Consider the following 13,777-nt stretch of genomic DNA (forward strand, 5'->3'; position numbering starts at 1 on the left):
AGCAACTTACAACATACTGATGGTACACCATCGAGAGCAACTTAGGGTTCAGTGTCTTGCTCAAGGACAATTAGGAATGTGGACAGGAGGAGCTGGGGATCGAGCCACCAACCTTCTGATTAGTGTGCAACCCACTCTACCGTCTGAGCCACAGCCTCCACTGATGACACTCATATATTTCATGATACTGTGACATGTATTGGAAAACATTTCATTTTAGCTCCCAGAAACCTTCCACTGATCCAGAGTGCTGGTGTTTAATGTGAAAGTGTGAAGTCAGGGTTAAGACCAGAGTACATCAGTGTGCCGTGAGAACAGGAGGTTCTCTGCTGTTCTGTGAGTTTGTGGACTAGCTCACCTCATCAGGTAACAGATCTTCAGTCGACTTCTCTGGCAGCCGTCTCCTTCACAGTCGCGGTATGTGGGGTTCAGTTAAGGATTTTTTTTTTAAGGACTCTACTGTGAAATAAATCCACTCAGTGAGGACATAAATAACGTTGTGAATGTTGTCTGTAAAGTTACTGATAATGACTCCTCTGATTTAATACCAAAAACAAAAAATGACTTAAAAAAATTAGACGCTTCTTACTGAAGAGACTGTGCGTGTACAGGCTTTGTATTGTAAATCATTTATTTATTAATAAAGCTCTGATTGGCCTCGCATATCCCATATTATCCCCCTGTTGCTATTATTTTTGTTGCATTAATTCAAAATTTGCTGCCTTTATTTGTTTTTTAGCATAAATTACTGCAACTTATGTCAACTTATTTGAAGTTTTTAAGTTACACGTCACATACAGTATTGAAGATATGCATGCCGACAGACCAACAGAGCACTTCCTGAGCAGCTCTGAGGACGTTGATCCAGGATGAGATCAATACTTTCTGATTAGCTTACAGTGGTTCAGTCAGAGAGCTGAGAGTCACTGAAATGACTGTGAACATCAGCAGCTCAAGAATGATGAGGATCCCATTAACACCATGAAATATTCATGTAGGATTTCCTGTAGGATGAAGGACAGTTAGTGCAGTATCACTTTACAGGCTGACATGTCTTCATCAGCAGGATCTCACGCTGCTGTTCAAACACTGCGGACGATCTGTGATCATGTTGTGAACCAGCAGTAGTTAGGTGGGATATATCATGAGGAGTTTTCCTGCCAGCTCCGAGGATGTAACATACCAGCGGTGCATCAGTAGCAGGCTGCGAGGGAGCAGGTCGGCCTGCAGCTCTCCACGCTCATCTGCAGAGGAGACAAAGACTCAATTCAAGTGTAAAATCACAACCACAAAACAACACGATCCAGATTAAAGTAATTTATTGTAGTAACCTGGTCCTTCAGCAGCATGACTGGGAATTATGATAAACAGAGCTTTATTAAAAAGGAACGAGATTCAACCTGGAAACATGTCATCTGCTGATTGTCTACATGTTTCTGAACATGTATCCTATGAAAACTGCAGAAACCGTCCTGCTGACCCAAACTCATCACAGCACCAAGTGGGGATTCATCCGCTGCTGAAAGTAGTTCCCAACAAATGCACAACAGGTCCTCCTGTTTGTTAAAAACTACATCACAGCCATCTTTTGAAATTACTGAGCTTTATTAAAGCAATTATGAAATGTTAAAGTCTTCTTCTTCTTCTTATTAATTATTATTTAATCTGCAGGTGGGTCAAAAGGTAAAAACTAAGCTGTGAGCTTTATACTGCAGTTAGTTCGTCTGGTTCAAAGTAAGAATTAACATACTGTTAACTGATTTATGACTGTAAGTGGATTTTAACACAGGGCTCCTTTACAAAACAAGTTTCCATTTTAGTTGATATCATTCATAACATGACCACAGACAGACTCACCAAATGCATGAATGCATTCATTTAAGAGAGCGTCAAGAGACGCTGCCTTCCCCAGCGTGGACGATCCCATGGTGCCGAGCTGCAGGTGGGGGAGGTCAGGGGTCACAGGTCAGGGGTCAACTCTTCTCGCTCACGGCTCTGCACCAACAAGGGTTTTCCTGGAAGAAGAGAGTCATCATCACTCAGTTTTATAAGCTGTTGAAAAAACGGACTAAACTCTTCACATGGAAATGAAGATGTTTCCTGAAACTCTACGATGTCATGTTGTTTGTCTTTATTTAAATAGCTTTTAGAAAACACTTGTATCACAGGTATTCATGCTTTATCTAAAAGCAACACTAATCTGTATGAAGCAACCAGGAGAGGCATGATTCACTCTTTACACATACTGGAGGCTTCAACAGTGCGTTAACAAAAATCAGTTTCCAAAAAAGTTGGACGTTGGGTAAAATGTAAATTAAAACAGAATGTGATGATTTGCAAATCGCATAAACCCATATTTAATTGAAAATGGACCAAAGACAACATCAGATGTTGAAATGGAGAAATTGTATTGTTTTATTAAAAAATATATGTTTATTTTGAATTTGCAACACATCTCAAAAAAGTTAAGACAGGGTCAACAAAAGATGGAAAAGTTGCATAAAGCTAAAAAAAAAATACATCTGGTGGAACATCTGACAACTAAAGATCAGTGACATCATTTATTATAAAAAGAGCATTTTTATTTTCTTTAAACAATAAAATGTCTCAGTTTCAACATCTGATATGTTGTCTTTGGTCTATTTTCAATTAAATATATAAATGTAAATCATAGCATTCTGTTTTTATTTACATTTTAAACAGCGTCCTAACTTTTTTAGAAATGGGGTTGTGTAAGAGCTGCAGAGCACATTACACCTGTCAGTCAGCACCACTGAAAGATGAAGTGAAGCCACAGATTATGTCATAATAACAGAGCATGTGCATGAGGTAATGTGATGAATAAAGGAAAACTGTGTAATCCATAACAATGTGAGATATATTTGCAGTTCCAGCATATTATAGGGATGTCTGCTGAAAACATTTCTTCACTGCATCAGAGGACATCTCACCTGGTCACAGTTCAGTTCGTAGTTACTGCCTGTTTAGTAGTAAACTCATCATAGCAGACACACTTCTGCTTCCTGTGTTCAGCTTTCTCTGACCGCCTTCACTGACCTGCCCTCTTCTCACTGTGGCCTGTTCATATGAGCTGCTGCTTCTGTTTCCAACACTGTGACCGCAGAAAAGGAGTTTCAGAGTCTCATCTGAATCTCCTGCTGCTGCTGCAGCCTTTATCCTGATGAGATACCAGCAGACCTGGGATCAGCAGACACCAGCCTCTAAACATAATCTACATCAATTCAATGAATGATTAATGAATTAAAGTAGCACAATGAATGTATCCAAACCAGTGTGAAAGTAAATATTCCACGTTTCCATCCACAACACGGGCATCTCTACTCATGACATAACATTTTTACGCACAACCATAATGGTTCAACAAAAAATTACAAGACTGATGAACATTTCTGTCTCTTTAGCAGCACAACGCTCCAGCATGCAGCTCGCCATGTGTCTGTCTGGTGCTACAGGAAGCGTATGTCGGGTTTATGTCAGTACTGTTCACTGAAAGCTCCACTTGGTGGAAACATGAGAACACTGAGTCTGAGGAAACAAACCAAAACAATGAGCGAAAAGAGGCTAAAGAGCGAAACAGAGCTGAGAGTTGAGTGAATGTTCTCCGTGGGTTTGAGTGACACTTCAACATTAGTTAGTTGTTATTTAAGCAATATTACACTTGAGGTTGAACTTTAACGTGATTATTGACACGACAGCGGTCAGGACCGAAGTCCACAAGCATCACTAAAGTGTAATACTGAGATCATACAACAAGTTCCATCTAAATAAAACATGTAATCTACATGTGTTCATATTGTGGAGCAATTCACTCTTAAAATATAAAACTTTTTGTTACGTTGATCTCCATTTCCATGGCAACACATGGGGTAACACTAACAACTGGGAAACATCCAGTGGCGTCAGTACTCTTATGTAACGTATGTAATGTTTCCTACTCCAGGAAGTAGTCAGACCCTTAGCAACCACCAAGCAACCACCTAGCAACAGGTAGGTAGGTAGGTAGTTAGGTAGTTAGGTAGTTACTTTATTAATCCCCAAGGGTAAATTTTTTAACAGAGAGGATTTCTAGTCTCCAACTGAATAAACACAGAACATAGAAACACTAAACTGATCAGCTAGCTCAGTCTGGTTGGAACAAAGATATCTGATGAACAAAGATATCTGATGAACAAAGATATCTGACGAACAAAGACATCTGATGAAAAAAGATATCTGATGAACAAAGATATGTAATGAACAAAGATATCTGATGAACAAAGATATCTGATGAACAAAGATATGTAATGAACAAAGATATCTGATGAACAAAGATATCTGATGAACAAAGATATCCATGTTCTCATGTGTTTTTAACATTTTAGCTCCGTGTCATGTGTTCAAACCAAACCGGTCCAGCTAGCCTCCTCTAGGATTGTAAGTGCGTGACTATCCGTGGTGTTACGGTACGGGTGCTCGGAGCGACCAAAAAGGACCAAAAGAGACCCGACTTCACCAAATGGGTCATTTAATAGAACTATAACAAGTAGAAACTACATTATATTACATATTATATGAAATTCTATTCTAATTCTATTTTCCCATTGAGGAGGTGGAGTGATATTTCTAGTGATAAGCAGGATGTGATGTCATCATGATTTGTTCCAGATGTTCTGTTGACCAATCAGATCTCTGGGGCGGAGCTACTTGTTGATTTTTTATTTTAATTTTTTAATTTTTTTGATTTGATACACTTTATTAATCCCCGAGGGGAAATGTCTTCACTACAGCAGGGGGGCTCTCAGGGGGGAGATGCTGCAGCAGGCTGCCACTAGCTCGGCGCCAGGTAACCTGACCTGAGGTGCATGTTTTTGGATGATGGGAGGAAGCCGGAGAACCCGGAGAGAACCCACGCAAGCACAGGGAGAACATGCAAACTCCGCACAGAAAGGCCCAGGACCGGATTCGAACCCGGAACCTTTTTTTGCTGTGAGGTGACAGTGCTAACCACTGCACCACCGTGCCGCCCCTTTTTTTAAAATGAGGCTATTATTTTTTTTTTTTGATTTAAGGGTTAGGGTTTAAGGCCTATTAGGGTTGTATAAGTGTAACCAGAATAATTTAATCTGGGATCTTAATTATTATGTTTTGGAACTATGTTACTGTCCCCTTAAGTAAGGTCGACAGGTTGTCACATAGCCGTTTTTTCCTTTGTACACAGAAAAGTATGAGGAGAGTCAATCTTTTCCTTAATATACCATCTTTGTTACTCCATGCACAGAGATCAATAGAAGTGATCATCCACTTACTTATTCATTTTACCTTAATTTCTACCTACTGGCCAATGTTATTGTTATCTGATTTTTGGGTATATTGTGCTGATATGATGGACTGACTGTGTATTTACTTTGTAGAGTGACGCAGGCATGTCTACATACAGAGGTACAATGTATGTGTGCTTGTTTTTTTTCTTTTGTTTTTCTTCTCTCTCTGTTCTTCTCGGTGGGTGTACTAGTGGGTGGGTTGGGTGGGATAGGGTTGTTGTTCGTTTGTATATGTTAACAAAAAGCTGAAAAACAATGGAAATATTAATCAAAGTATATGTTTACTGTATTCTGTGTCTGTCAATATTTCCAAATAAAAAAACGATATAAAATTTTTAAAAAAGAAGTGATCATCCATCTCTTAATAGAGGGTCTTTGTTTTTCTGTCGTCTGTTCTTCGGTATGGTAGGAGTTGTGAGCAGGAAAAGATTAATCAGATTCTGCTAAAGAAAAGTTAACAACTTTAAATTGAATGTTGAACGACGAGCCATTGAAGAGCTTCAGGTTCTCCAACAGATCCTTAGAACTTTGAACATTTGATATCCTGGTGAGTTTATTGAAGTTCAATGCTTTTACTGTTGCATGTTAGCTTCATTAGCGGGAAGACAATATTTAGAAATAAGTTGTGGATTTTACTAAAACCAGTCAGGATAAATCTGAGAAGATTTGAGAACTCAACTCTTTCTTTTATACTTTTTTTCAATTTAATTTATTCCTGAGATCTCAGAGGTTTTTGATTTTCATATTACCTGCTTGGACACTTTTTGATGTGTGGAATTGTCAATTTGTTGTAGTATTGGTTATTATATTGTGTTCTCATTAAACCTGTTGTTGTAAGTGTAATTCGGGGTGGATATTTCTTGTCTGTGCAGCATTCAGACGAGTGACCTATTAACCAGTCTCCTCATCGAACCTAGATTAGATTTGATAATTCCCCTATTTTCTGTCTATTCTGTACTGTCTCTAAAGCAACAGCTGCAGGGGGGTTACAAAAGCAAAACTCAAAACTGGAAGCAGAATACAGAACGTCACCCAGAGCAGCAGCAGCATCATACAATACATCAGAGAAGGTCCGTTTATTTTACATTCATTACATAAATCAGACATGCTGTACTCCCACTGAGGAGGGAAGAACCGTGGTGACTCCTGCACCTCCTCAGCAACTGAAGAAAACTTGTTCACAGCAGACATCGGGACTCATCAGAGAATTAAACACAAAGGTGCATTAGAGGAGCTTCACAATAGTTCAGGCCGGCACAGAGTCGGTCTCTGGCCTCTTTCCCATCCAATCATACAAAGGCTTCAGTTCCCCCTCACAACTAGTGCGCTTTAAAACCGTTCATTCATTCTGCACAGCACTATGAACCTGCTGCAAAGCTCCCCCTTCTCCCTCATTAACAAATGTTTTCTCCCTTTATATTGTGTCCTCTCATTAAAAAGGGTGAATTTCAAGTTCTGCTAAATGTTTTGTGATCTTAGAATTGGTCTCGCTCAGACTGTTCGAGACCTTCACTCGTGCCAAACCACAAATGTGTGTATATCCTTATTAAATAGTTAAATCTGACGCAGTGTCATGACTGAAATGACATTCATTGATATATGTGTTCCTGCAAGCTCAAGAAATAAAGTTCAGGAAACATTTGGTTTAATCCTGAACATCTTGAAATGTAAACATGTAAAATCTGTTTCTGTTTCATGGCTAATGGGACACTTCATCAGTGATATTATGAAGTAGAGCTGACAAGTCAAGATGTCTGCTGTGAGTTCACCTGTAACACCTCACCTGTCCTCTCTTCATCCCTGCCTGTCTACCTCCTGAGGATCTCCCCTCTGTTCCTACATCACTCTGAACCTTCATGCTGTACCTGAACTCTGCTGCCGGTCTAAAACCTGAGGTTTGCTTCATCATGCCTGACAGCCAGTTCTCACTGTAAACTTAAACTCAGTCACGTTGAGTATCAGAGTAGTAAAGTGTTTTGTAACCAAGCAACCCATCAGTGAGGTCATCAACCATCAGTGAGGTCATCAACCATCAGTGAGGTCATCAACCATCAGTGGTGTCATCATTGGTTTGTGAACGTTATGAATCCTCCAGTTCAGATTCTGTCCGTCACCATCTTGCTAGTTCAGAGCGGTTTGGAGCAGGAAGTGACCATATTTGGACGAGCTGGGGGAGGAGCCAGCGGTGGAACTGACCGATCTGATTGGAAACCTGACGATACTACGTCCCGCCCACCGATAGCTGTAACCTGACTGCACCACAGGCCTGTCAATCAAACAGACACGCCCCCAAAAACAGGTCTTCTTGAATCTTCTTTTCTAATGAATGAGGGATTATTTTCAGATGGACCTCCAGAAAACTAATAAGAAGGAGTGACTTTAGCTAACAACACCGAGATAACTGATGGACACATTTTATTCACTTTGGATTTGATGAGAGAAGTTGAATGGGAGTCTATGGAGCCGGAGGCTTTTTGGAGCCGACCTCTAGTGGCACTCGCTGGTATTGCACAGTCTGTGGTTTTATATCCAGTCTGTGTTTTTTATATTCAGTCTGTGGTTTTATATCCAGTCTGCAGTTCTATATCCAGTCTGTAGTTTTATATCTAGTCTGTGGTTTTATATCCAGTCTGTAGTTTTATATCCAGTCTGTAGTTTTATATCCAGTCTGTGGTTTTATATCCAGTCTGTAGTTTTATATCTAGTCTGTGGTTTTATATCCAGTCTGTAGTTTTATATCTAGTCTGTGGGTAAACTCACTATAATGTGAGATTTTGACGCTCCCACGTCATCTTGAGCAGACCTTGAAGTCCAAAGGTATTTGACAGTGGTCATGAGAAGATCATCCCATGTCAAACCCATATCTCTGCCAAAGCACCGAACACCAATGGAGGAATCCCAGGTGACTCCAGAGAATGGCAACTGACCTTTTTGAATTACCAGCGACTTTTACGGGAAGCAGATGTGTTGGTAATGGAAGACTACTAAGTTTGTAAATCTGCATGCTCTGACCAATCAAACAGCCCCGTCAGGAGCACAATGTTTGTGTGAAGACTACGTTCCTTGTCCGGTTTAATGATCAGGGCAGTTCATTGCTAAAATTTTTCAAAGAGTGTGTCAATCAGCGTTTATCGATTAAGAAACAACACAACACATCGGCTCTCATTGACCAGCTTGCCAGAGCGCTTCCTGCCAGCAGAGGTGAAAGAGACACCTCGGTTCAGGCCTGCACTAACTATGCTCCCCGCTACTTCACTCATGAAGGGGAAGCCCATGTCCCAGTGCATGTGTTGGTGCCATCTCAAAATGGGGGACTTTGAATTACCTTTTTTCGCATGCTGACTTTGTGAGCTCTCTGTTGGGGGGCTGGAGAAGGCTTCTAGAGGCCAATGCACACGGTAAGTAAAACTATACTTTAATAGAGTGGTTTGTCACCAACTGTTGGTTAAAGGGGATCTGGTATAGCTGCATAATCCAAAGAAAGACCATATAAAACTTGCTCCCCACTGAAAGGAGCCGTACAGAGTTGTATTAGACTCACTAGGAGACCTTATGCTGTGTTCCAGAGAACGTACTTCCTCTAGTACCCGAACAAATAGTTCTCTTCCATGTTCGGACTCTTACTATGTCTTCATCTCGACAGTCGTGTTGTTTCAGATCACACTGCTCACACACTGCACTCCACAAACACACTGATTCTTCTGTCCAGCAGCAGCAGTGGAAAAGAAACACTTTGTGTTAAGGAACAGCTGCAGCTTCCTCACACGCTTTTAATCTGAAAATCCTTTACGTCGGTGGCCCCGCCCCTTCCACTACGGAGCCAAGATGGCGACCGTTTAGGGGGGAAAGCGTCCAGAGTTTCAAACTTTTCTTTTTCTGCAGCGTTCTGAGTGCTTCATCCTGGAACTGGTAGTGTTCTGATGTTAGTGTTAGTACACAAGTAGAACGTCTGGAACACAAGTAGAACATCTGGAACACAAGTAGAACATCTGGAACACAAGCAGAACATCTGGAACACAAGAACAACATCTGGAACACAAGTACAACATCTGGAACACAAGTAGAACATCTGGAACACAGGTACAACATCTGGAACACAAGTACAACATCTGGAACACAAGCAGAACATCTGGAACACAAGAACAACATCTGGAACACAAGTAGAACATCTGGAACACAAGTAGAACATCTGGAACACAGGTACAACATCTGGAACACAAGTACAACATCTGGAACACAAGCAGAACATCTGGAACACAAGAACAACATCTGGAACACAAGTAGAACATCTGGAACACAAGAACAACATCTGGAACACAAGTAGAACATCTGGAACACAAGAACAACATCTGGAACACAGCTCTGGACTCACCTAATGTATCGTGGTGCTTTGACCCTGATAGTCACGAGCCGGTTGTCCACGACAATAAACTGAAACTTTACACACTGCTGGCGCTTCTATATTTGAGAGACTGTAGCTCAGTCGGTAGAGTGGGTTGCATACTAATCAGAAGGTTGGTGGTTCAATCCCCAGCTCCTCCTGTCCACATGCCTAAGTGTCCTTGAGCAAGACACTGAACCCTAAGTTGCTCCCGATGGTGCACCATCAGCATGTTGTAAGTTGCTTTGGATAAAAGCATCAGCTAAATATAATGTAATATATTTATAACTTGAAGAATCTTGTGGAATACTTATCGCTCACTTTTACACAATTACACTGCTGGTTTGAACCTTTATGATAAAGTAAATCAACCATCTGATCAATAAAACATGATATGAAGTGAAATTTGATTTATTTGAGGCATTATTATATATATATAAAATACATCATTATACATATAATGATGCTCCTGTCTACAACATTGTGGTACGCATGGGTCAGAGTTATTTAGAGTATATGGGTCAGCAGGTGATCACATTGTCCCATCAAGATTTTATTAATACTAATTTCTGAGTGTTGAATGCCTCTTCAGGCCTGGTTCTGTGAGTATGCAACCATTATAAATGGGTCTACGCTCTGATGTAGCATTTCATGTTTCTGCTTGGATACAATCCTCTGGACCTTTGGCACCAACCAGGTCTCACCTAACAGGTCCAGGATTGGATGTACAATGTTTTGCTATCTGCAGCAACGGTAAATAGACAAAAAACTAAAATAGGTAAACTATCTAAGTCAGGATAGAAATACAAATCATTTTGAAGCGTGACCAGTGGTTGATAATTTACCTCGTTACCTTTTTGTTATGTCATAGTACATAACAATAAATTAGGTCTTGATGTTTGTTGTTCCAAGAAGAGGTGACATTGGTGACGCTCAGTTCCTTGACTCTAGCGCCACCCTAAGGTCGAACTGTCCACTCGACCAACACTTACGCCGGACTGAGATGACACATATTCAGCTAAATTTTCAAACGATTCAGTCGTCGCAGACAAATTTCCAGCGTTGTGGCCCGAGTGGGAACGTTGGGAACGAAGGGGCATCGTAAGGTGACACAACTGAAGAATAGTGATGCAACTTCCAGGACAAGACACGACACCCCAACGGAAACAGGTCAGAATTTATCGCTTTTACCTGCCTCGTTTGACATATCCTACCAGGTGTTCCTTAATGTCGACCAATAAGACGACAGATAGCTCTCTGGCGTGCATTTGTAAAATACCGTTAGTAATCCTCAGACTTGATGCTAACTTGTTGACCGTCCTCTCCAACAACACAGTAACTCACCAACAAACAGGAACGATCGTACTTGTAGTGTTGCTGGTCTTCCAAAAACACGGTGAGAATTTATGGCATAACAACCAGCATAGTTACCATCGTGAAATACAAACTGATACAAATAAGGTCTGATCTCGACCTTAGATCAACTTAATAACTGGATTTCAAATTTTAGTGTGTTGCACTTATGATATATTCAGAAAACATTGACGTACAATCTAATATATGTGCAAAAAATAGCAGTAGAAATGACAGGATACAGTCATAACTTATAGTTAATACCAATTAAAAGGGTAATCTATAAATTATTTTATGAAGTAAAATTAGTAGTAAATTTTTCAACCCTCGTTGCCAACTTTAGTGCACCCAGCTTGGCTCATGCTTTATTAATTGTGGTAGCAGGATTTAGAAACGTCTAAATCCAGACCTGTTTGTTATAAGAAAGCATTTCTTTATCACAACTTTTCTTGGCTGAGCAAAACAACCACATCCATAAAAGCAGCATAACATGTATGATGAGAAGTTCTGTACATCAGAGGCAGCATTACATAACCACATCCATTAGAAAGCAGTCCATTTATTTTATATTATTCATCATTAATAGAGGACAACAAGAACAACCCCAGGTTTCTTTTCAGCACTGTAGCAGGCTGACAAAGAGTCCCAGTTCTATTGAGTCCTCTATTCCTTCAGCTCTCAGCAGTAATGACTTCATTAACTTCTTTACTAATAAAATTCTTACTATCAGGGAGAGAATCGGGCCGACCCTTCCTGACACCATCACTGATGTGATGTTAAACACTTATGCTGATCGGGCTCCCGGAGCCTCGCCGGGATCTTCAACTGTTAAAGGGTTCAATCTCACATTCACACATCATGTGTTTGGAGAGCGGGAGGAAACCAGAACCATCAGGAAACCCATCAGAGAGTTAGCCAACATTTCATAATTAAACCGCAACAGCTTTGATCCCCTATCTCACATCCAAAGAGTTTTTTCTTCAGCGAAGACTCGTCGTCCAACTCGGGACTGGACTCCATCGTTGGAGTGTGACATTCAATGTTGGCCAATTGAAGCACAAATCAATCATCAAACAAATGAATTACTAAAAGTAAGAAGCCCAAATCAACTGAAGCAGCACTCTTCCTGCTGACGGCGTGACGCCTCACACACAACAGACGGTTCTGAAACTTTTCAAAGTGCCTCTTTCACTTTACATCACACTGCTTTCAAGGCATGTCACAGTAATGTGTTACATGTCCATCGATGGGACACACCCACTAACATTCTTCAGTTTTTCTGCCTTCTGATTTCACAGCTTGGCTGTGCATGTTACAGTCAGCTGTGCCCTTTAGCAGGACTTGTGCTTTTCCTGCCCCCACAATGGGTCACTGTGTCTCTGCCTCTGACTCGCGGATGCGTCATTGTGCGCTTATGTGCATCGTCGAGTGACACACACACACACACACACACACACACACACACACACACACACACACACACACACACACACACACACACACACACACACACACACACACACACACACACACACACCTCTTCATCCAGAGAGAATGTACCACAGCAATACAGTAACATGTTGTTTCTTTCCAACACTGACAACCTCAATAACAAAGAGTGAAGCCAGAGTTACTTATTCAAACATGTTCACTCTTCACCGGCCTTTAAAGCTGTATAAAGATTTACAGCAAATACAAAAACTATCAAATCTGTAGAGCATTCAACAAACAGAACTTACCGTGAATCAGCGGCTGAACAACCATCCAGAATAATAACCAGTTGTTTTGCTGAGAAAACAAACTGCTGGAAGCTGCTGGCTGTCCAGCACACAGAGACTCCCATGGTGGAGAGAATACTACGCTTCCTCCTCCTCCTCCTCCTCCTCCTCCTCCTCCTCCTCTTGTTGGTAAACACAGCAGCCTGGAGCAGCTGCAGTCTGCCATGTGACCCCACCCCCCCCCCCCCCCCCCCACCCCCACCACACACACACAAACACGGCAGGTTTTTTAGATTTGGGAGAACCTCCCACTGATTGCACTGGTCTTAATCTCAACTATCAGTACATGCAAATGTAGAGATGATTTAAAATAGAACATGTATCATTGATGCCCCTGAAGACCCAGTTTTATATTTTGCCTGAGCAGTAAGTTACGTTTGGTGGTGTGGTTCTGTTCTGGGACTCCCCGTCCTTCATGGAAGAATAAGACCGACAGAACAGAGCAGCATCATTGACAACAGAAACGAGTGATTAAATCAGACAGAGCAGATCTAGGGTGGTGGTGGGGGGGAAGCGGCTAGCAGAGGAAGCAGGAAGAGCAGGCAGGCTGAAGACGCTTAAATAAGGCGCCCTGTTTGAGATGAACCAATCAATGCATTGTGGGGAATCAGCTGAGTGTCAGCTGATGGGGGCCGGCCTCGAGATCAGATGATGAGCTGTCAAGAGACCTGAACTAATGCTATGCTCACTTTGATAATTAAGACAGAAAATATAATGTAGATTTCTTTAAGAACAGTTTGTTTCTTAAACAATTACAAAATAACCGCAATCCTCCAATTTATCATCATCACCATAACAACAGTTATCTTGGGTTTTCAACACGCAGGTAATAAATGGTAAAATGGTCTGTATTTGTATAGTTTTATCACCTTTCGGTCTCAAAGCGCTTTAACATGTTTTTCCATTCACCCATTCAATCACTAATGAGACAGATCACCATGCAA

The 13,777-nt window shown here is 41.1% G+C and overlaps 1 protein-coding gene across 1 annotated transcript in view; it reads right to left on the reverse strand.

Annotated features, from left to right (window-relative positions):
* Positions 1-13,777, reverse strand: part of rasgrp3 (RAS guanyl releasing protein 3 (calcium and DAG-regulated)) — a 55,019-nt gene that overhangs the window by 26,512 nt on the left and 14,730 nt on the right. Inside the window, exons 2-4 of the mRNA XM_069141865.1 lie at positions 1,858-2,015; positions 1,139-1,244; positions 359-418 (exon numbers count right to left, since the gene is read on the reverse strand). Coding sequence (XP_068997966.1) covers positions 359-418; positions 1,139-1,244; positions 1,858-1,927 — 236 coding nt within the window. The 5' untranslated portion in view covers positions 1,928-2,015. The remainder of the gene's footprint in view (positions 1-358; positions 419-1,138; positions 1,245-1,857; positions 2,016-13,777) is intronic.

Source organism: Embiotoca jacksoni, unplaced genomic scaffold (assembly GCF_022577435.1).
Source record: "Embiotoca jacksoni isolate LCO1_2020_lvr unplaced genomic scaffold, fEmbJac1.0.p SCAF_92, whole genome shotgun sequence".
Lineage (NCBI taxonomy): Eukaryota > Metazoa > Chordata > Actinopteri > Embiotocidae > Embiotoca > Embiotoca jacksoni.